The following is a 24,504-nucleotide window of genomic DNA, read 5'->3' as shown; positions in this document are numbered from 1 at the left end:
TTTGCACAATTGCACTTCGCAATTCCTCATTTCCAGGGTTCGCTTAAGGAACCACTTCGTGTCCCAATTTAAATACTCCTGGGAACTTCCACGTCACCGTTAACATTCACAATCAATGCTCTCCTCATACCAAAATTTGAATGTTCCATCCGAAACAGAGGTGCTGGGTTCGAACACAAAACTTGCAGTAAATATGGACACTAAAACGGGCCCAGATTGCTCGGAAATCCTGGATAAGTAACAATGAATCTGCATGCCGTTACTAGGCAACGCGGTTCTTTTACAGGAAGTGTTGGGCTACACGTGGTGCAGATTGAGGTCAACACTCACGTGGGCGGGGGTGGTCCTGACGCTGGGGGCACTTCGCCTCGTGTTTCACTGGTACCCTCAGTTGTTACTGTACGCCACTCACGCTCCCTGCCCCCTCAGTACCGCCACCAAACTGCTTGTAGTGGTAAGTTGCCCGTTGTAACACATTTCTCGTACTATTTTGTAATCTTAAAGGAGAGCACAGTCATTTTAATTGAATTGAATTAATTCATTTATTTACAGTAAGCCCATCGCTAATCGGGAATAATTGGGTAAGTTCATCCGGGTTAAGAGGTAATCCAGATTAGTGAAACAAGAGGTATCCTTAAAAGACAAAGAGAAACTCAGAACACAAGTAAATGGAAAATTTAATGACAGAAGTAACGCTAATGAAAATAAATAACAAAACATCGCTGTAGAGTCTTTATTTAGAAACCACAGAAAGGCAATGCATTTTATTCGCCGATAGAGGCCTCAGAAGTTGTACTCGTGTTTGAAGAAACTGTCAGGTTTCGTATGAACAGACAAGTGGCGTGTCCTGTAGCGATCCGAGAAGTGTGTAGAACAGTGAGAGCATAGCCCGTGCTTGTAGCTACGAGTTGTGAGAGTTCAATAAAGCCGATTATCAATCCGGACCCCGTCTATAGTCACCAAAATCGTGACAAGAACAAGAAGGTTGTTTTTTTAATTACACCATTATTCACGAAGAATTTGATCAAGGAATCGTAAAGGCTTTGGCTTGTTATTGTTACATTAATAGGCTTCTGCTTCCATCCACAGGACAACTATCTGGGCAGATTCAAGACATATTTTGTCAAGGATGTGAAGACCATTTCAACAGAGGGCGCGAGGTGAGTTCGTGAACTTATAAACATCGCTTCCTACTTTCTTGTCTCTTTATAGAACTTCTGAGAGAATGATTTCCTTCCAAACCAAAACGAAGCTGTGATTCTCAAGGCGATAAATGTAAACTTATAATATAAATTTATACGAAATTATTTTAGAATCTTAAATATTTAATGACAGTGGACGGGATGATCCACTGAGCCACGAGTTACTTTATTTGTTACTGTCACGTGTACAGCTAGGCAACGGCAGGATAAACAACTTCCCGCTTAAGCGCTTGGCAAAAATACGTGATCATTGGTAGGTAAGGACTCAGTAAACACGTTCCCGCGAACACGCAACAATGGGAACTGTGTTCTTTGTGCACCATGCTACAACTAGTTGCTAGGTTACACAATAATTCTGACAACACAGGATGTTTTCTATGTGGTCCGTGCATTCGAGAGGGCCGGCAGCAATTTTAAAAGACAGAGCCGTCCTCTCGTCAGAGACAGGGCCCCATATCAACAAACCCGCAACTGGCCGACAGGAATAAGGATCTGGTCTTAAGCCCGAGATGGGTGCTTTATTCGCAGACAGACTGGCCGACTGACCGGCGGTCATAACGTAATTTTGACTGAGTGTAGTTGAGAGTACAAGGACAGAGTCCAGCAGAGAATGAGGACGAGACTGGAGCATATCCTAGTGATGTGTGAGGTGAGAGCGCTAGAACTGACTGTAATTGTGAAGCAGTGCCAATTCATCCAATCATCCGATTCGCAACCCCTTATTTTCGTCACGCGTATGTTGCTATGAAATCTGCAAACAGAAATTTAAGCATAACTGAAATGCTCGGGAAAGTACCTGTCACACAGGCACACACAAACGGGAGAGAGATGTCCTTTGCCTCTATTATCGTCCTTGTTTTTTTCCAGCTCTTCGAGCGGCGGCAATGCAGCACACGCGGGGTCGGCGGGCAATCCGAGTTGCGGAGTTCGCGTACAGCTCAGTAATGGTTTCTCGAAAGGTGAATGTTCCTGCGCCTGCGCGCTCCTGTGTTCTACGAACTGCTCACTGCCCAGTGGATAAACGATAATCAACTCCAATAAATTTTATTTATCAGTTTTCTTGTCAAACTGAAACGCAACAGATAAGAGTATGTGTCTTCATTTAGACCTCTATTTCACGTTTTTTCACAGACACTTGGAGTTGGTGACTTATTCTGTTTGTTTGCAAGAACATCCAGTTCACGAAATACGGCAGGGCTCCTGCTACTCTGAACCCACTCCTATATTCACGTAGCACTGAATGTGATCTGTAAGGACTAGTGCAACTGATGGATTAGGAGGGATATGGCAAAAAACTGTCATGGCCTATATTAATATATTGTTCCGATATTCTCCTAGAGGAACTGATAGTGATCACAGAAGCTTTAATTTTTATAGCCTGGAATTCGAACCCGGCACTCCAGAATGTCAGTCAACTGTAGGTAGCTTTTTAACATTGCAGTATGTTCTCTCCTGTTTTCCACGTAAAGACGATATTGTATCAACTGAAGATGTCATTTAGCTTCAAATGAAAGGTCGAGGTAATTTGGGCTGCCGCGGACCCCTGAGCCTACATTCGAACAGAACTCGACTCCGGGCATCTCTCCACACTGAATAGCAACTGCAGTTGATTCGGGGTCTTGAAATAAACACGAAACATATCAACATTGCAGAATATTTTCGATATTTCTGCATTTTGTGTCTGTTGAACAGATATCCAGAAATTTCGAGCAGTATGGATAAAGAAGTTGTGTTACATCTGGGACGAGAATCGATCAGAGTTCGTCAAGTTGGCAGGCCTGGACAAGGGTCTCACTAAGTCAGAGCTCCACGGGTACTCGGGGTTACACGAGTACCAGCAGCAGCTGAGGTAAACGGGCCTGGCCTAAGAAGTTGCAACACCGCCAATAATGTGCCCCAATATACAAGTACTAGTAAGTCTGTCAGCTGGCCGCGCCATAGCTCAAGCCGTTAGTCGCTGGCTCCCCACCGCGGCGGCCAGGGCTCGATCCTGGGTCTGGTCAAGTGGGATTTGTGGTGGACAAAGTGGCGCTGGGGCAGGTTTTCTCCGAGTACTTCGGTTTCCCCTGCCAATCTTCATTCCACCAATTGCTCCACAATCACCCTCACCTATCATCTGGGGCTGGTACAATAGGCCAGAAGTGGCCGCAGTACAAGGGGCTTAGTTCCACCCCACTAGCAATAAGAAAAGAACGTGGTCAATAAATCCATTCACCAGTCCAACCCCGTCTATAGTCACACATAAACGTGACAGTATTTTGTCGGCCTCCTGCAGACGCGATGTCGCCATTCTGTATACTTAAGACGGTGTTGGGTTCTGTCACACGTATGACACTTCCATGTTATGTTAATGCTTATGTAATTATTATTTTATCGTCAAATCAAGGAGTAATTATCAGCCTGTGTGTTTGTTATTACTCAGATCAAACGATTTATAACTTTTTGTATACTTATAAAATAGAGTACGGTTAAGCTGTTCAGCCACGTAGCGTTTCCAGCTACTTACAACGAGTCGATGCCAACCGCAGTGCCATAAAGAGGGAAGTTCAGCTTCCGACGTTTCCTGTTACAGACGAACTGTGTATGGCTTCAACAACATCCCAGTCGAGGTGCAAAGCCGGCTGAAGCTGCTGCTCCTAGAAGTCATCAACCCGTTCTACATATTCCAGTTGTTCACCCTATGTGTGTGGGCCGCCGAGGGTTACTACTACTATCTCATTGCCATCGTCCTCATGACGTCTTTCGGCGTCACTAGCACCATAATTCAGACGCGTAAGGTGAGTGTAACCCACGGCGGAATTCAAGATTTTGATTTCATCCTGCATTTACTGCAACTGTCATTAAAATAGGTAATTATTTTCGGCAAGTTTGAGAAAAGTAATGCAGATTAATATATACTGTGTGATGTCAACGCATTGCCAGGCAACGGCTCGATAAACACCCCGCGATAAGCGCACGCAACAACAGGATGAATGTATATAGCTCGTTGCTACGCAACAATCAGGGCGCCAGTGGACTGGTGAGATATCTATCACATGACTTGTTTTCAATGTGGTTCCGCGCCATGCCCAGTGTTCAGCAACAGAACTGTAAACACGTATACAATAATAGGTGTTTTCTATGGGGTCCGTGCTGACGGTTTGTAGGGGACAGTGAAGGTCGTTTGCAGTCGGTCAAAGCAGAGAAGCCGTGCGTCAAGGACACGAAGCCCTCACGGAAAAAGGTCCAGGAGGCTTCAGCAGTTGAGAGTACAAGGACGAGAATGGAGCGTGTCCTTAGTGAATTGTGAAGATCAGTTAACACGGATTAGGACAGAGGAGTAAACGGTGATTAAACAAGAAACGGCAAGAAGACTTCACAGTGATTCAAAGTACTAGTTTCTGTGTTGAGATCCGTTGCTAGGAGACGACTAGTGGAAACTGAGAATCCTAGTGCTTCTGCAACGGTCAGCTGTAAAATGCGTATATCAGTGATAGCGCTGTATTAACTGTAATTAAGAGAGTGTAACCGAAGTGCTAATGAATCCGATCATCCAAACTACATGCCGTTATTTTCTTCACGTGTACCACCCTACACGCGACAACGCAGTCCTAATCTACATGTTGCTTTATCAGAATAACACGAACTTAATCACCATCATCTATTTCAAACCCAGAAAATTCTATCTTCATCATCAAAACTCAAAAGCATAATTTTATCTGCAAAAAGAAGGCCATATTTTGCTTAATTGAAAGTTACTAAAGAGAATCTTCCTTTCAAATTTCTGCAACGCTAGAAATTAAATGTAGCATTTTGCTACGTAACGATGCACTCAGTGCGTAAAGTCTTATGAGAAGATTATCATATCAGAATGCAGTTTCATAATAATACGATCACCCTGTATATTACAGAACCAGCAGAGTTTACGTGACACCGTTCAGTCTAGCGATGTAGTGACTGTATGGAGGGGTGCTGACAAGTATGAGGAGCTGCCCACGAAGCAGCTTGTGCCTGGTGACGTCATCATCATCCCCCCACATGGCTGCGACATGCACTGCGACGCCGTGCTCTTGAGCGGGACGTGCATCGTTAACGAGAGCATGCTCACAGGTACTGGCAGGGAAACCGTTCTGCTATGGGGTGCCTCAGACGCAAGCAGAGTGTCTGTTGTCTCGACACGTGCACAACTACAGCAGTTGATATTCATAGGGATGAAGTAAGGGCTGCCTCTATGGCTCTACAGCCCTTCGTTGGGCCTTTGCTGCTTTTCAGTTCCTTAGTCTTATACACAGTATTTAGCCCGTGCCGAGGCCTCTACCTATATGCAGAACAATACAAGCACACAGACATCCATGTCTTAAGCAGAATTCGAACCCACGACCCCAGCGTTCGAGCGGGCGAAGACAGTTCACTGTGATCGGCAAGTCGAATGCTGCCACGAGTGAACATTGCCAGACAATAAGACGCTCATGTTCCGAACCATAACATACACGTACGTGCTTCCCACAAAGCGCAATTGCGTCTGCAGCGGACTGCAGTCCTTGTACTCTGAGTTCTGTTGAGTTGTAACTGTCTGATCTCCGAGATGGACCTCGGAAGTACACCGCAAATCAAACAGGAAGTACTGAGGAAACCCACGGAGAGCCCAGAGCGTCTCAAAGACAAAGCAGAAACAGGGAGATCACAGGTTCACAGGATCCCAAGAGCAAAAACACGTACAAGACAGTACAACATTATAGACTTTTTCAAGATTCCTGGTTAATGTTGGCTTGTGAAAATATTTTCTCGACTAATATTGTACAAATTTCGTCGCGAGGTACATAACGAGATACTGAGAAATTAAACAAATGGATCAAAGGTTCGAATCCCGCTTGAGGCAGACATATTTGTCTTTCTCTTTTTTGTCCTATAGAAGTCTTGCTATTGCCTGATCCCCCATCCAAGCAGTTCTAAAATTTGTTTCAATAGGGATTTAGAAAATGTCCATAATGAAGGAATGTGTATGGCTTGCTTTTGTGAGGAAGTGATGAACATTCTGGTACAACAGAAGCAAGGAACTGCTTACGCAACAGCTACTACAGGCTACCCAATAAGTCTCTAGTGTTTCTTAGGGCCCCCATACACACACAGTTTGGCCTTCCGTTCAGCCTGCACAGTTGAAGACTGAAAGGCAAAACTGACGTGTGTGGTGCGGCCGGCCGGCCAATCGTTTGGACTGCTGGCCTGTGGGAAACCCGTCGGTCCGTCAGTTCTGCCTGCTGGACATAACACGTGACGTGTGTGACTCAGCAATATAGGCTGGAAGACCGTGACTGTGGCATGAAGCCTGCCGCTTTATCTGCGCGTGTATGGGGAGGAAAGGGAGGGGGTAAAATGTCACAGTTTTGCCTGTAAGGTCGATCGGAAGGCCAAACTGTGTGTGTGTATGGGGGGCCTTAGTTCGGTTCGTTCACCGTTTCAGTTTAAATGTATTCTAATATTTTATAAATTCGGACACCAGACCGCTGTGCTAGGCTGTATACGCCAGGTAACATCTCCTTACGCCATTAGACGCTATTGGAATCCGTAAGGAGCGCCAGAACAGTGGCCGCTGAAGTGTCGAACAAATGCAAGCTGCGCTGTTGCCTGGGAAACGCCTCAGGCCCGAATTGTTGCGGCTAGAGGCAGACAACCTTCCAAGTCGGGAGGGAATTCCCCCACGCCATCTTGCGAAAATTCCTAGAACTAATCGTGAAGCAATTTCTGGCGGATTGAACAGAATATGACCAGTTTTATCTCGTTAGTTCCCGTGTCACTCAACGTGTCTGGGAAGTAGTAACGCGCAGGCGCTGCAGGGTGTTCAGTTTTTGTCACTACAGTTCCGCTTGCCTCGCTGTTCCCGTCAATATGATATCAAAGGAAACGCCATGCTCTGAGACCTTGTAAAGTATAATAAAAACAGGTTTGCGTGTTCGGCAAACATGCTGCCCCTGACCCGACCTCGGCGGAGCCACTTTCAAACATTTCGCAATGCTGTGTTTTAGCATCTTGTTGCAGTCCTATCTTATTTTTGTAAGATTTGAGGTGCAACACGCTGGTTCGCTTGCATATTTCTTCTTGTCTTCTACCCGGAAGATGCAGGTGATACGTTCCTCCGAAACGTCGGTTCACGCAATATCTAAACGGCGCCACATCCCAGAAGACTGCTTTCTTCAGAATTTATTTGTGTTTTTGTTTACCGTCCGCCATGCAAATATCAAGATTTAAAATTCGTCCCTGCACTACATGTTTCGACCTACCCGGCCATTGTCAGGTGCGCTGAAATTAGTGGGGGGGGGGACCGCTGTGCCTTGCGCGCTACTGGGATCAGTGTTTTCTGTTTACAGTATTTCTAGAATAACTCAACTTCTCTGTCAAGTGTAATGATAGATCGTTACTATTTCCTTTTCTTGGAATACCTTCAAGTTGTATGGGGCACGCGGTAGCGTAGTTGAGGAACTATGTTACAAGCCGAAAGTTCGGGGGTTCGATTCCCGATGAGTATTTTTCAATTAACATAATCCTTCCAGCCTTCCTCGTCAAGAGGTTTCTCTCCTCTCCGCAGTGTCTAGACCGGTTCTGGGGCCCATGGGTACGGGAGGCTCTTTCTCAGGGCGTAAAATAACTAGGGTGTGAAGCTCACCATTCACCTGCAGATGAGCCGCTGGTCTGTTCAGACAAAACTTGAGACAGTTTCCTCAAACCTGCGTCATTACGTTCATAAAAAGGTGCAACTGCTGAGGCTTCTGTCGGCGAATAAATGCACTGCATTTTTGTAGTTTTTAAATAATGGCTCTACAGTGATATATTTTTTTATTTCCATCAGAACTACTTATATCGTTAAATTTTCCATTTATTTGTGTTCTATGTTTTTTTCCCTTCTGTGGCTATCTTTTGCTTCACTAATCCGGATTACCGCTTAACCAGGATTACCCCCCCCCCCCGCAGTTACTGCGGATTAGCGAGGGTTTGCTGTGCTTGTACAGAACGTATAGGCTACGTGCACTGTAGCTCCAGGTCATAACCTAGCAACGTGAACACTTCATATCTCACAATATTAAAATGCGTCTCTTGTGAAATGGGTTTCGTACTGCTAACTGGATTGAGCTGGCTGATGTCAGTGGTCTAATGACCCTCAGCAGCAGTTGAAGTGGTCAAGGTAGGCTGCAACAATGCTTTCTTCTGGAGGTGTGACGCCGTAGTTTCCTGCAGATTTTACCGACTTTTCGGGGGAAGGTACTGCCTCCATTTTAGGGTGAAAGCAAGCAAACTAGCCAACAAGCTGCAGGCATGGGGGATAATATTAAAACTTATGTTTAGAAGAATGAGATGGAAATGTGTGGACGGGATTGATTCGGGATGGAGACCAGTGACGGGGCCTTGTGAACACGGTATCCACGGTAGAGACGTTTCGGGAGAAAGTTATATCTCCATCGTCAGAGTCGAATAGTTGGTGGGAACTTGCTACTTGCTGGGTTCACTCTCCGGCAAAAGGAGACGAAAGGAGTACGATCGTCTGACGAAATTCTACCGGACTTAACGGCGCCACATCCCAAAAGAACTTTCACGGACGTGAAAGCCTCAAATCCAGTTTAGTTAATAATTCGTCGCGAAGCCGACAGATGTCAGTAGCACAAAGATGTACGATTTACGCAGCGAACTAGTGTACAAGAAAAAGAATGGCGATGGGATTCGAACCAAGTATACTACGTATATGGCTACAGATTCATATGTCTTCTGCACAGGTGAGAGCGTGCCGGTAAATAAGACGTCACTCCCGCGGCTCTCAGGCGTTCTTTACGACCAAAAAGAGGACGTCAACCACACGCTTTTCTGCGGCACTAAGGTGAGTAAATGCATCAGTGGCGGCCAGTGACCTCCTCTTAGAATATTCATGTTACGGTATGTTTAATTCCTATTAGAAGAAATTAGCGTGAGAGTCGTTGAGAATTCAACGGGAAGATTCATCATTTTTTTACATAAATTTCCGTGTATTAACTTCGCCTGTTTTCTCCAATATTCCTTTCCAGGCAAACATGTTATCGAATGATACGTCGAGGCCGACGTTTATCCCCATATCCCACGAATAACACGCACAGATAGGCAATCGTGAACTATTCCTTTTACACGGTAGCATACAGTACACAACTACGCAGTACATGACAATAGTACCAATACCACAGAACAGACAAAACAAACAAACTCCGTGGCTTGAGTCCGCAAGCGTACTCTACCAACCGAGCGACCGCCGCTTGTCGGCGAAATTAGTGCCAACTTTTGTTTATAGAGGGTGTCACGTGATCAGCGCAACGGATCCCCATTGCCGTTAATTTCGGTTTTCTAGACCGGCCACAGAATAGACACGATACATAACAGAAACTCCCAGCTCGTTCTTGACTTACTATATACGTAATTTACGATCATCCGAAGGGTTAACTCTCGACAACTCATTTCCGTTGTAACCCGAGCTGCCTTACGAGAGTCACAAATCTAACCTTCATGAAAAGAAAAATTTATGTAAAGAGAAGGGCATGTATTTTTAAACACTTATCTGACAAATGCTACAAATGCACTGTGCTACAAGCCGAAGATAGAGGGCTCGATTCCCAATGAGGTCATGGGATTTTTCAATTCGCCTAATCCTTCCAGCCGCACTATGGCCCGGGGGTCGACTCAGCCTCTAACAGAAATGAGTACCATGAATCTTCCTGGGGTTAAAGAGCGGCCGGCACGTAAGGCTGACAACCTTACCAGAGATTGTGGGAGCCTCGAGGTCTCACAACCCTATGGGCCTCCACGGCCTGTTGCAGGGATAGCTTTACTTGTTTTTATCTGACAACTGGGGATTAGGAAGAACAAATGAAGTTGAGGCTGCGCTGACTGCTTTCCATATCGTCAGTTGTTTTGAATCTCTGAAGCCTCTAAATGACAGCGACGGGACGGAGGCTCTGGCCTTCCTGTTCAGCTACACGAGGTGTTGCCATGGCTCTATGGAAGCAAAATGTTCATCACCGCTCTCACAAAAACAGCCAATGCTCCGGATCCCCAGCCAGATAACTCCGATTGACGTTTTCCAATCCTGTTTCTTCAACATTCACATCGTCCCATCTACGTCTAGCTCTTCCAAGTGCGCTCATTCGTTCACATTCTTCTTTTGCCATACGTGCTACATGACCCATTTATCATTTTCCTTCATTCTATAACAGTAATAATATTTGTGGAGGGGTACAAATCCTTATGCAGTGTTCTCCATCGTCCTGCTGTCTCCACTCTCACTGGTCGAAATATTCACCCCAGCGCCCTGTTCTCAAACACCCTCAGTCTACGTTCCTCTCTTAACGTGGAAGACCAAGTTTCACACCCATAAAAACCAACACACGAAATCATAGTGTCAGAAGACTGCAGGCATCACAAGTTATTACAGGATCTATCAGGTTTTAAATTTTCAATGTTATTTACGCCGAGCAGGTTAGCGTGGCAGTATCCTTGTATCTCGACTTGGATTCGAGAAGTATTCGTTTCCTGTCCCTACCGGGTAACCGATCATTCTGACTGATGTTTATCGTGGCTTTACTCAGTACCTCCAGCGTACGTACCGGAATAATCGCGCCATGAATTCTACTTCAAAACTCTTTCCAGTTCGTTGATCGCCTGACGCCGTGTGATCCAGCTACTGCCAGGCCCGCTGAGGAGCCGACGCAAGAGCCATCTCCTGGTGCATGTGTCACTTCGGCCCCGTGTCAAGATACCGACACTGTTTACAGTCCGCTAACGAGCCTACTTAACTCGCTCAACTCATGTGCATTCATGAAGGCTTCCGCAGGACGAACTGACTGTTATTAATGGGAGTCCTCGGTAGTTTGGTTCCATTATCCACAACTGTCTCTGAAATGTTCGGTTATTAAAGATAATCTGTTTACTGAACGACGTATATTACAACGCGGTGAATACCACAGTCCTCTGGAATGTGACGTCATGTATTTTAGCTCACAAGTTTTCATAGGAATCTACTGTTTCCATCTTCAGGACAGTAAGTGCTAGCCTGAAGAACAAGGCAGCAGGTTTCTCTGAAACAGTGCTACCTATCTACCCAACTACTATTCTACTCTGAAGGAGGCAGTAGGTTTCTCCGAAATGTTCCTACCTACCTACCAAACTACTCTTCTACTCTGATGATGGAAGCAAATTGTTTTTCCGAAACGTTGCGACCTATATAATGTAGACAAATTTTCTTTTACCCCGAAAAAGACACCAGGTTTCTCCGAATTGTTGCTAGCTATCTACTCAGCTACTCTTCTACTCTGAAAAAGGAGGCAGCAGGTTACTACGAAGCGTTGGAACCTGTCTACCCTAACACCATGTCTTCACGAAGTTTTCGTGCTCCTAACTTCCCCTGCTTTCTCTCCTATTCCTTTCCAGCTCTACACGTTCTCGACTGATGCATCGAGGTCGACGCTTAACGCCATCTCCTACAAATAACACACAAAAATAGTCCAGTGTCAGAGAGTGTCATTCATATAAAATAATACGCTTCACATATCCACACCATAATTTTATCAGTATTCACAGAATAGACACGATGCACTGATTGAAAAGGTTGCTTGCTTGTGCGTGACCTACTACATAACTTACTTCCATGCAACATGCCAACGCTCGACAGTTCATTCATAGCCGCATGTCAGAAAATATCATTCTGGAAAACTGGCGTCGTGAAAACCTCAAATTCTATATTTGTGTGCAATTTATTGCAGGTGATACAAACTCGCTTCTATGGCAAAGAGAAGGTGCGCGCTGTGGTTCTGCGCACCGGCTTCCTGACCGCCAAGGGTAGTCTGGTGCGCTCCATCATGTACCCGCCGCCCGCAGACTTCAAGTTTGATCAAGACTCATACAAATTCATCGGCATCCTGGCCGCCATTGCTACAATCGGATTTCTCTACACTCTCGTGCTCAAGGTAAACCCCGGACATACCGTGCGCAGCCCCCTCCCCCCGACCGAACCTCAAGTCTCGCTCCGTTTCCCCGTACCTTCCCTGACGGAGGGGCTGAAATCTAATTAGCCACATGGAATAGACGTGTCCCTGTGTTTACTAGGCACGAGGCAGTGAAGACGTATGGGTGAGTGGAGGTATGGCTTCAGGCATTCACAACCTCAGTGAAGGGGCTGTTCAGCCGCAGTGCCCGGAGGCTGGATGGGGCCAGAACCGGTCTGGAGGACATGGAGAGGAGAAGAATCTTGCCCCTATCGGGACTCGAAATCCGACCCCTCAGCCATCCAGCCCATAATCAGATAAATTCATACATATATTTTAATACATTTCAGTATTGTATAAGATATTAAGACAGCTTCTGAGGCCACCCTCTTTACAAATGTTAACACAGTTTGTTCTGATGTACACCGGAGTGAGGTTGACTGCTTCCCTTATAACGAGAGATCTCGCCTCACCCCACAGATCGGAAGGGAGGTTGCGGCCGGTGACGTGGCGATCAAGGCACTCGATCTCATCACAATCGTCATACCCCCCGCTTTGCCGGCCGCGATGACCGTCGGCAAGTTGTACGCACAAAACAGGTTGCATGCCTGCAAGATCTACTGCATCAACTCCAGGGTCATCAACGTTGCTGGCTCCATCAACTGCGTGTGCTTTGACAAGGTAAGAGGGCGTGGTTGTCCTCTCATTCTAAGAAATCTGCGTAGTGGATCCTCGGCCCTGGCACCCTTCTGCTCACATTCAAATGTCTACGCTAACATCACGACAATTTCATAATGGGGTTCATGTTCGGATAGCGCTAATCTGTCTCGCTGCCTGCCACACGTGGCTGTGAAACCACGGCCCTTATTAATTACAGAGTCAGTTAACTGATTTTCTGACTCACTTGTGACTGATTGCCTGTCTGACTCAAGGATTAGCCGACCGATCCAAACCGCAGGGTGTTCTGTCAGTAGTTTATAATTATACAATTTTGAAAAAAAATCGTTGTCACTTAAAGTTTTATCATCTGGTGTACAAAAGCCTACCTCCTATTGACACTCGCAGAAAATGTAATTCTCATTCTCAGAACTAGTTCCACACATCCACTTTACTATTATCCTCTATTAGCTTTACCGTTACCATGGCAACTGCTGTCAGACAGGGACGCTGACAGAGGACGGGATGGACATGTGGGGTGTTCTGCCGGTGGACGATCGCAGGTTCCAAGCGGCCGTGAAAGACATGGCGCTACTCAGCAGAGAACCACTGCAGCTCGGAATGGCTTCGTGTCACTCTCTGACGCTCATAAACGGCGCGCTGTCGGGGGATCCCCTGGACGTGAAGGTGAGGTCCAAGGCTCACATTGCTAACTGCACGAGATTGAAACCGTCTTTGTCAGTATGTTCCCCTTACATTACAAGGGAGGCCTGGCTCCTTCTAACTGCTGAGAACAGGGCACTTGGGGAACATTAGAATACAAGAGGGATGAAGTTAGAGGAGGTTGGAGAAAATTACATAATTAGGAGCTTCATAATTTGCGCTATTCACCAAACCACGTAGACTGACATGGGCGAGACAGATATCACCCACAGATAGATTTGAAATGCATACAAAACTTTCATTGGAAAATCTCAAAGGAGAAAAACATTTGGAACACTTACACGTAGACAGGATATTATTAAAATTTGTGTTGGGATACTGAGTGTCGGTTGTGTTGGATGGAATCATGTGACGCAGGACACGGTAAAGGGCTTTTATGAGCACGGCGGTGAACATTCAAGGGATATCTTGGCAACTCGAAGAAGGAAGACCTGTACAGTGCGTGCTGTCACTCCTTCATGTATGTGTAACCATCTGCACCAATTGCAGGATTTATGTCAGACCAGTTCACGCTTTTCCGCCTTCGAACTAATTAATTAGCAACAACAGTACCAGCATGGCGGCCATGCGAATTTCTGCGGTGAGAGCAACACTACGCCTATTCTGCGTAAGACCAGCCTTCACAAACTATTTTAGAAAATTGCTGATGCTATTTTACTTTGACTATTACCATCAGCATGTGAATGTGAATGACTCGACAAACGCACTGAAGAAGCCCACATGAATAGCTCGTTGCACTGACAAGGGCCGCGGTGAAAGAACTTTTACATTATACTTGAAAATATTTCAGTTTATCTCAGACGTAAATTTGTACTACGTAACTCCATGTCGCGGTAATGCACTAGAACAGAATTTTGCTTCGAATCTCGACCAAGTTACCCGATATCCAGAGAGGTTTTCCTCAGCCTCTCTAGGGCCTAGGCTAGGCGAATATTTTATGACTAGCCCATTTCATATCCTTGCTTACTCTCCATGTTCACCTTCCTAGCTCATACAACTTCTGCCGCTGGAACAAAGTCCTTACGTAACTTACTGTCACGTGTATGAGTGACTATAGACGGGGTTTAGATTGGTGATTGGATTTACTGAACACTTACAGAACGTAACTACAAACTACTACAGCGCTACCGCTAATTCAAGCACTCTACAGATCACTACAGCACGCACTATGTCTCCTCAGTCTGCTGTATCTTCATAGGTAGTCGCCCGGTAACGGCTAGCAACGCCGTACCTTCCTCACCTTCCGTGTTCACGACCTTGCTGGCTGGCGACTGTCTCACAACTAACTCCTACTCTTCTCACTGCCGTCTCACGACTTTCTCACAATCCAAGTCCAAGTCACATTGCGACTGACGGTCAGTCAGTCAGTAAGTCTTGGTGTCGAGCCCAATCTGGGTCTCATGACCAGATATTTATTACTGTTTTGTATTTACGGTCTTGTTTTAGTGGGGCGCCCTCTCTGATGAGAGGACGGGTCTGCCTTTTGTATATGCCGCTGGCCCTTGCCAGTGCAGTCTTTCTCGGGTCTGAGTCCCTTGGGAGTCGCGACCATATTTTACTGTCTCAGATAAGACACTTCCCATTTCGCCGCCTCCTACGACTCGCAGGGTCACGGTGGAGGTATTCGACCCCACATCCACACGGGCTTTTATCCTCTCTCGCAATCGCAGCTGCTCCTTGTTATATAGCTTCGGCACGGACCGCACAGAAACACCGCTTCAACAGTTCTATTGTTGCTTGCGTTCCTGTTGCGGCCATTACCTAGCAACGGCAGTTGTACAGCTGCTTATTTCGCGGTCGCTGCCTAACAACAGGTCTACATGCCACACATTTTCACCTTGGAACTCGGCCTGATGATGCTGAATGACACAGTGTTTTTGTGTCAGATGTTCGAGGCGACAGGCTGGAAGCTGGAGGAACCGGAAGTGGCTGATCAGGAGAAGTACGATCTCATCGTGCCGACCATAGTGAAGTCTCCCGCTGGGCGCGGTCATGACGAGGTGAGTAGGCCCGTTGCCTTGGAGACGTTGCTTCTCTGCTGGAGATGCAACATTGCGAGCACTCACACACAATGCATCCCGCACCACAGTTGTCACACAAGTATACAAAGCCTCGTCCAAGGATCCCGGGTAGCTCAGTAGCTACGGCCTGGACGGCTGGGGAAAGAGAATTTTCTCTACTCCACAGCGTCCAGGCAGGCTCTCAGGCCTACCCAGTCTCCCGTACAATGGAAAGCGGGGGATGTTTCCTCGGGGGTTAAGTGGCCGGGGCGTGAATCTGACAGCTCACCTCCATCTACTACCGAGATCAAGAATGGCGGACCTACACCTCCACTCCCCCATACTGCTTCATGCTGTGATGCTTAATTAATTGTGCACAGGGACAAATCTGCTTTTCTTTCTCCTGTAGGATTATTTTTGTCTCCCACAGTTGCCGTCAGAGATCGCGTTGGTACACCAGTTCCAGTTCTCATCAACGCTACAGCGCATGAGCGTGGTAACGAGGGAGCTGGGGTCGCAGGACTTCGTGCTGTACTGCAAGGGCTCACCCGAAATGGTGGTGTCGCTGTCCCGGCCCGAAACAGGTAACGCTTCCTTCATATCGCGCGAGCGATTACCTCACAGGCTGGCATAAAACTAGGTATATGACATCACACTGCTGTTTGTGTATTACCCTGTCATCAGCTTGTTGTCTGTCTGTCCGTGTGACTGTGTACCCCCTTAATTATTCCGGTTACTATGTTGAAAAGCGTTTTAGCGTCTGAGAATCTTAGAGTAATTTATATTGCTTCTGACGTTAATTTGGTCACGTATTTTAAACAGAGCTGTTATACTGGACACCTCGGGTTTAGTGCGGCTTGCATCAGAGCAACTCGTTGGGTGTACACTTCAGGCCTTCCCTGCAGGTTCTCTGGGACCGCGAACTTCGGGGGCACTTTGCTTTAGTGCAACTCCTCGAATAATCCGTTGATAACGCAGAGGCGTACAGTGTCTTGTTCCGGAGGGCCGTGATTTTGACTACACACTAACTCTGGAGCGGATTATACTCGATTGGTGTGCCTACCATGACGGCAGAGCCCTGTAGTGTGTTCTGTAGGACCGTGGTCATTACTATATCCTAACTCTGGAGCGGATTGTACTCGAGGAATGTGCCTACCATGACGGCAGAGCCCTGTAGTGTGTTCTGTAGGACCGTGGTCATTACTATATCCTAACTCTGGAGCGGATTGTACTCGAGGAATGTGCCTACCATGACGGCAGAGCCCTGTAGTGTGTTCTGTAGGACCGTGGTCATTACTATATCCTAACTCTGGAGCGGATTGTACTCGAGGAATGTGCCTACCATGACGGCAGAGCCCTGTAGTGTGTTCTGTAGGACCGTGGTCATTACTATATCCTAACTCTGGAGCGGATTGTACTCGAGGAATGTGCCTACCATGACGGCAGAGCCCTGTAGTGTGTTCTGTAGGACCGTGGTCATTACTATATCCTAACTCTGGAGCGGATTGTACTCGAGGAATGTGCCTACCATGACGGCAGAGCCCTGTAGTGTGTTCTGTAGGACCGTGGTCATTACTATATCCTAACTCTGGAGCGGATTGTACTCGAGGAATGTGCCTACCATGACGGCAGAGCCCTGTAGTGTGTTCTGTAGGACCGTGGTCATTACTATATCCTAACTCTGGAGCGGATTGTACTCGAGGAATGTGCCTACCATGACGGCAGAGCCCTGTAGTGTGTTCTGTAGGACCGTGGTCATTACTATATCCTAACTCTGGAGCGGATTGTACTCGAGGAATGTGCCTACCATGACGGCAGAGCCCTGTAGTGTGTTCTGTAGGACCGTGGTCATTACTATATCCTAACTCTGGAGCGGATTGTACTCGAGGAATGTGCCTACCATGACGGCAGAGCCCTGTAGTGTGTTCTGTAGGACCGTGGTCATTACTATATCCTAACTCTGGAGCGGATTGTACTCGAGGAATGTGCCTACCATGACGGCAGAGCCCTGTAGTGTGTTCTGTAGGACCGTGGTCATTACTATATCCTAACTCTGGAGCGGATTGTACTCGAGGAATGTGCCTACCATGACGGCAGAGCCCTGTAGTGTGTTCTGTAGGACCGTGGTCATTACTATATCCTAACTCTGGAGCGGATTGTACTCGAGGAATGTGCCTACCATGACGGCAGAGCCCTGTAGTGTGTTCTGTAGGACCGTGGTCATTACTATATCCTAACTCTGGAGCGGATTGTACTCGAGGAATGTGCCTACCATGACGGCAGAGCCCTGTAGTGTGTTCTGTAGGACCGTGGTCATTACTATATCCTAACTCTGGAGCGGAATGTACTCGAGGAATGTGCCTACCGTGACGGCAGAGACCTGTAGTGTGTTCTGAGGGTCAGCTACTCAGCGCGGCTTAAAGTCAGCTTCGTCTGTTGGCAGTACCGGAGGAGCTTAACGTCACGCTGCAGACGTACACGGAGCAGGGTTACAGAGTCATAGCACTGGGCAGGCGCACCCTGGCGGAGACAAGCTACACCAAAATACAGCGCATGCGCCGTGAGGACATGGAGAAGGACCTAGAGTTCCTGGGCATGATCGTGCTGGAGAACAGGCTGAAACCGGAAACCGAGCCTGTGATCGGCGTGCTGAAGGCGGCGCACCTGAAGATCGTCATGATCACAGGTATGAAGCAGAGCGGAAAGTTTTTAACTACTCCTGTCAGTTACTAATAAAAGGTGACGGTAAAGTTGTCCCTGTGCTCAACTAATAAAGGCGTATGGGGAGTGGATGTATAGATCCACGTTTTCTTGAGCTCGGCACTAGTTGGAGAAAACTGGTCAGGTTCAGGCCCCTGCCGCTTTACCCCCTGGGAAATAGCCCACGGTACCCACTGGATAGGAGGCTGGGTGGGCCCCAGAGCCGGCTTGGACGTTGTGGAGAAAATTCTTGACCCTACCGGGACTCGAACTCCGACCCCATTGCCAGTCGCTATACCGACTGAGCTATCCCGGCTCATTATTCTACTGTTACTTTTATTTTGTTGCGGAGACGGTATAGCGACTGGCTATGGGGTCGGAGATCGAGTCCCGGTAGGGTGATCGGGGCTCTTTCCTCGGGGGTAAATGCGACCGGGACGTGAAGCTGACCATTCACCTCCAGCTAGTGCAGAGGTCACGAAAATGTGGATCTATACTTCCACCCTCCATACGCCTTAATAGCGTAGTGCTTAATTAGTTAAGCAGAGGGACAACTTTACCTATTAGTTTTGTTACAGGAAGTTTATTAAAACTGACGCATAGCCACGTACTGCTGAAGTCGCGTCAGTCCATCCATAACATTCATATTTCAGATTCATGTACGCCATTCATTACTCACTGCCCACACTGATAATTGCTGTTCAAATTTAACTGTAGTTAATCTGGTATAATGAAACAGACACACAATTCGCCAGTTAAGTCCTTACGTTGAACCATACAGACCGCTCTGGAGTGGTCTCCAGCTCCACAAGTTTCCCTGAGCTCTACGGGCCCTTGTTGCCATGGTGACCGAGACAAGCTACTCTCCTTGCAGGAGACAACATCCTCACGGCTGTCAGCGTGGCCAAGGAGTGCGGTATCTTCTCTCCAGGAGAGACAGTGGTGAATGTAACAGCAGTTCCTGCGGTCAAGGGCACGCCGGCCAGGGTCTTCTACACATCCCCGAAAGATGTAAGTACTCATACAGCCTGGTTCCTCAAGGGGGGTTATGTGTAGTTCATCTCCTGCACTCAGCAGGGAACTAAACTGGTTTGACAAGCAGCAATTCGATGACATAGAGTCAAGTAGGTCCCCTGATATGAAGATGCTTCTCTTCCAGCTGATGGCTGTCATACCAAACGGCCAACATGACGTGGAGGCAGGTATCGGACAGGAGTGCTTCAAGTTGGCGCTGACAGGGAAGACGTGGGCCATAATTAGAGACAGCTTCCCTGAGCTCGTTCCGCGCCTCTGCACCAGGGGCGCTGTGTTCGCTCGCATGAGTTCGGATCAGAAGCAGCAGCTAGTTCAGGAACTACAAGGACTTGGCTACTATGTGGGTACGTTCGGTCGACATTACAGTGCGCTGTACTGAGTATAGTCACTGGTTACGGGGTTTCATTCCTGCCAGGCATGTTGGGATGGTTTTCTCCTCGTGCACTGAGTTCAGCCTCATGGACCCACCCACATATTTTTTAATAGTTTCTTCGAGTGGGGTGAGACTGAGTCCACTACTGGCCTATTGTACCAGCCCCGGATGATAGGCGATGAGTGTGGATCAGAAAGTGGAATGAGAATTGGCAGGGGAAACCGAAGTACTTGGAGAAAACCTGCCCCAGTGCCACTTCGTCCACTACAAATCCCACATAACCTGACTCGGGCTCGAACCCGGGCCGCCACGGTGGAAAGCCGGTGGCTAACAGCTCGAGCTAGGGCCTAAATTTACTACAGTGCAAAATTACTATATACATAACCGAGCAGCCTAATGTAGCCGTAACACTTATACTATATTCGGGAGGGCATCGGTTCTATTCTCGGCCCAATTACAAGCTGTCCTCTCTGAGGTCTTTCCTGGCATTCCTCAGTCCCTCCAGGAATATACTGGGAGAGTACCTTCATTGCGCCATGACCGCTTGCTTCCGTATGTCTTCCAACTCATTGCTCATAAACCGTGTCCCCATTCAACGCCATGCAACCTACACACTGACAGCGTCGTGGAATGGAACACATACGCATTAGGACCTACTGTAAAGGTCGACGTGACACACACAGTGTTCACCTATACACCAGATGCAGGCAAGCTGCTAGTTTCACGCTATGGCAGTTTTATTTCCAGGGCATAGTCCCAACCAGTGTGGTCGTCCTTGATGCTGTCGGGAATTGAACAGCTTTCGTCCAGCCCACAGCCAAAATTAATGCCCTGTTCAGTTAGTATTTTCAACGTGGCCGCTTTCAACAGACTGCGCAGTAACTGAGTTTGTGGGGTGTGTATGTGTTATATCAAGGGCCGTGCCATAGCTCAAGCGGTTAGTCGCTGGGTTCCCATTGCGGCGGCCTGGGTTCGATCCCGGGTCGGGTCAAGTGGGATTTGTGGTGGACAAAGTGGCGCTGGGGCAGGTTTTCTCCGAGTACTTCGGTTTCCCCTGCAAATCTTCAATTCACCAACTGCTCCATAAGCACCCTCACCTATCATCTGGGGCTGGTACAATAGGCCAGAAGTGGCCGCAGTACAAGGGACTTAGTCCCACCCCACTAGAATTCACACTTCTCACGAGCAAACCAGAGGCAGCGTCCAAAGGTACGGCCAGTATAAGACTGCGCATGTCACTAACAGAATGTTCCTGCGTTTTGCAGCAATGTGTGGTGATGGAGCAAACGACTGTGGCGCACTCAAAGCGGCTCATGTTGGAATCTCTCTCTCTGAAGCCGAGTCCTCGGTGGCGTCCCCATTCACATCGAAGGACGCAAACATCTCTTGCGTCCCTAAGGTTATTCGTGAGGGACGGGCAGCCCTGTCGACATCATCAGGGATCTTCAAGTTCATGGTGGCGTACGCCCTCACCGAGTTCATCTCCTGTATCATCCTTTATGCCGTGGAGAGCAATCTGTTTGATCTGCAGTTCCTGTTCATCGACATCTGCCTTATTGTGAACTTCGGGTTCTTCTTCGGCAAGACTCGGGCTTATGCAGGACCCCTGGTCAGGGACCCGCCCCTAACTAGTCTCCTATCATTCATCCCTCTCACGTCACTCACCCTGCATGTCACCATCATCACGGCCGTCCAACTCGGCGCCTTCTTCTGGGTCAGGCAGTTCCCGTGGTACTCCGACTACAAGCGGATCCCTGACAGCTATGCTTGCTACGAGAACTACGCGGTTTACTGCGTGTCCCTGTTCCAGTACATTGCGTCTGCCGTGGCATTCTCGCAGGGCAAGCCGTACAGGAAGGAGATATACACCAACGTGGCCCTGATGATTTCCCTGGTGATCATGACCCTCATCTGTGCCTACAAGACGATGTATCCTGCACAGTGGATTACGGACTATTTCGGGTACATCCAACCTCCAGCCTTCGACTTCAAGGTACAAATTCTTAGTAAACACTTCTTGGTATACTGAGTTGTTTGCTGCCACTGACAGTCGTTAAGGCTTCATAGCGTCTCACGCAGGAATATACATGAATGCTGAATTGAAAAAGATTTGAAATGAAACGGTCGTGGGTCTAAGTCCAAGTCAAAGTCCCATCTGGGGCTCATGACCAGATATTTATTACTGTTTGGTATTTACGGTATTGTTTTTGTGGGGCGCCCTCTCTGACGAGAGGACGGGTCTGCCGTTTGTATTTGCTGCTGGCCCTTGCCAGTGCAGTCTTTCTCGGGTCTGAGTCCCTTGGAACTCGCGACCATATTTTACCGTCTCAGAGCTGAGACTTCCCTTTTCGTCGCCTCCTACGACTCGCAGGGTCACGGTGGAGGTATTCGACCCCGCCTCCACACGGGGTGGTGGGTCTAATTGAGGCACTATACCATTATATATCCCCGGCGCGGACCGCACAAAAAAGTCTCTTCCCATTATTTAGTGTTCTCTTGCTGATGGGAAACGTGTCCACAGAGCTGTTCCCTAGCAACGGCTGTTATCCTGTCGCCCGTTTACACAGCTGTTACTTGGCAGTGAGTCTACATGTCACAGTATATCTTGATGCTCCGTGACTGGTCTGCTGTAGGAAGCACAGTGTTCATAGAAAGGAAGATAACATTTTCTAACCCCCCCCCCCGCAAATGTTTTACACAACCCTTTGCTGTTCATCCAAAGTATGCACATTAAAAAAGAGTGAAGCTGTCCCTGTGCTTAACTAATTAAGCACAACACCATGAGCGCGTAAGGGGGAGTGGAACATTATATGGAAAATTTTTTTCTTCAAATAAAGCAACAACAGTCAAACGGGGAGTAACGTTAGGGTTCCCGTATGCCGGACTGTCGAATGGAAGTCAGTCTGCCTCCGGAAGGTCTTGCGACCGGCCAACTCCAACAAGGTTTTCCGAGCTTTTACTCGGTCCTAGAGCAAATTTTCAGTTGGTACCCAAATTCCACTTTGCACTGCATGTTTCACATTCACCCCTCCCATTGGTAACGTCAAACTTTCGCCCTAATAGAGCCCTCCAAATGTTAGATCAAATTTCACTATAACGCTGCCCTTCAAGCGCCATGTAAATGTCAATTCCGATCATATACATTACCTCCATCTGCAGGACGAGCGGGCACTGCCAGGTTCTCACTGCCGCCTCCCCCAAATGTAGCGTCACTCTCTCTCTCTCTCTCTCTCATATAAACCTATCCTACGGTTCTCTGACTCCCACGTAAGCTTCTGTCTCATCCGCTTAATATTTCTCATTTAATGTTTTTGTATCAAATACACAGTGAACTCAGTGAACTCCCTACAACATGCGCACTGTTACGGCTTGTTCAACTTCGTCTATGAATGACAAATAACCTCACAGTTAATGCACAGCCGTAAAATAGGGTACAGATAAGGGCCAGCGTCACTATTGGCTACGTGCCTTCAGAAATGTAATGACTACGCCTATGTACAGAGGCGAAGTGCAAGTTCACGTAATAATTCTACTGCTGATGTAACAACAAAACAAAATTTTACTCACAACGCACATTTTGTCACAGGTAATCATCCTCTGCCTTGCTGTCAGCCATTTTGTGCTGGTGGTGTTCGCTGAAGACGTGCTGGTCAACTACGTGCTGGCAAAGATCATTAGGCCAATGTGGAAAAAGAAGGCAGGACTGACGACCAACGAAGAGAAATTTCTGGCAGTAGACAGAGAACTGGCTGCCGAAATGTGGCCCCCGGTAACCACAGAATTGCCGATCAAACTGAATGCTTCGGTCACTGAATTGCGTGCGCCACTGGATACGGCGGAAATTCATTTCAGAGCCGAGAGAGGGCCAGAGAGTTCCTTGGCTAGCCACGAGATGGCAGACCAGGCTCTATGAAGAAGCCACGAATGTAGAGGCTTCTAATGCGAATGACTTTAGACAGTGATGAAGTGACATTCCTTGACTAGCCACGAGATGGCAGACCAGGTTTTGTGAAGAAGCCACGAGTGTATGGGCTTCTGATACGAGTGAATTTCGGCCATTTCGGCAGTGATGAAGGGACATAATGTTATAGACTGAAGCGTTTTTCACTCCGTAACAAGTGCTTCCGTTAAGTGACGTATGTATATGTAGTGACAATAATCAATTGTATAATGTGATGAATATTTAAGTTATTTTACTTTGGAAATATTCTTGATGTATTATTTGCATCAAATTCTGTTTTCATATTACTATTTCATTTCTTGAAAGGCCGCGCCATAGCTCAGGCGGTTAGTCGCTGGCTTCCCACCGCGGCGGCCCGAGTTTGAACCCGGGTCTGGTCATGTGGGATTTGTGGTGGACAAAGTAGCGCTGGGGCAGGTTTTTCTGAGTACTTCGGTTTCCCCTGCCAATCTTCATTACACCAAATGCTCCCCAATCACCATCATCATCCGGGGCTGGTACAATATACCAATAGTGGCCACAGTACCAAGTGGACTCAGTCTCACCCTACTAAGAATTATAATAATAAAAAATAGTTATCTAATTTCTTATCTACGCATACACGTACTGGACGTACTGGATGTATCCACGCCAGAAAATCATTAATATCTCTATACGTGACCCAATATAATGCACACTTTCATAGAGCTAATCTCAGATGAATCACTCTGTATGTTATATTGCGTTCAGCAATTGTATTATGTAGCAGGCCGTGGAGACCCATAGGGGTGTGAAACGTTGAAGCTCCTACATTTTCTAGACAATCGGTTTGCAGCTGGGGTTGAGGCTGTCAGCCTTACACTTTACCCCCAGGAAGATTTCTGGTACTCATTTTTTAGAGGCT

General features: G+C 47.4%; 1 protein-coding gene across 2 annotated transcripts in view; it reads left to right on the top strand.

Moving 5' to 3' along the window:
* LOC111861470 (probable cation-transporting ATPase 13A3) overlaps positions 1-23,938 on the top strand; it is a 53,864-nt gene extending 29,926 nt beyond the window's left edge. Inside the window, exons 3-19 of one of the 2 annotated variants that reach the window (XM_033750338.1) lie at positions 287-454; positions 1,090-1,160; positions 2,070-2,161; positions 2,895-3,051; positions 3,775-3,979; positions 5,093-5,291; positions 8,945-9,045; positions 11,951-12,154; positions 12,653-12,853; positions 13,331-13,516; positions 15,439-15,552; positions 15,983-16,136; positions 17,996-18,238; positions 19,127-19,263; positions 19,412-19,631; positions 20,926-21,653; positions 23,247-23,938. In XM_033750338.1, the coding sequence (XP_033606229.1) occupies positions 287-454; positions 1,090-1,160; positions 2,070-2,161; positions 2,895-3,051; positions 3,775-3,979; positions 5,093-5,291; positions 8,945-9,045; positions 11,951-12,154; positions 12,653-12,853; positions 13,331-13,516; positions 15,439-15,552; positions 15,983-16,136; positions 17,996-18,238; positions 19,127-19,263; positions 19,412-19,631; positions 20,926-21,653; positions 23,247-23,573 (3,507 nt within the window). In that variant the 3' untranslated portion in view covers positions 23,574-23,938. The remainder of the gene's footprint in view (positions 1-286; positions 455-1,089; positions 1,161-2,069; positions 2,162-2,894; positions 3,052-3,774; positions 3,980-5,092; positions 5,292-8,944; positions 9,046-11,950; positions 12,155-12,652; positions 12,854-13,330; positions 13,517-15,438; positions 15,553-15,982; positions 16,137-17,995; positions 18,239-19,126; positions 19,264-19,411; positions 19,632-20,925; positions 21,654-23,246) is intronic. The other variant, XM_023846083.2, reaches the window with a different exon arrangement.
* Positions 23,939-24,504: the final 566 nt, after the last annotated feature.

The sequence above is a fragment of the Cryptotermes secundus genome, unplaced genomic scaffold (genome assembly GCF_002891405.2).
Source record: "Cryptotermes secundus unplaced genomic scaffold, Csec_1.0 scaffold693, whole genome shotgun sequence".
NCBI classification, from domain to species: domain Eukaryota; kingdom Metazoa; phylum Arthropoda; class Insecta; order Blattodea; family Kalotermitidae; genus Cryptotermes; species Cryptotermes secundus.
The sequence above is the reverse complement of the archived record's forward strand: the minus strand, read 5'-3'. Positions and strand labels throughout refer to the sequence as shown.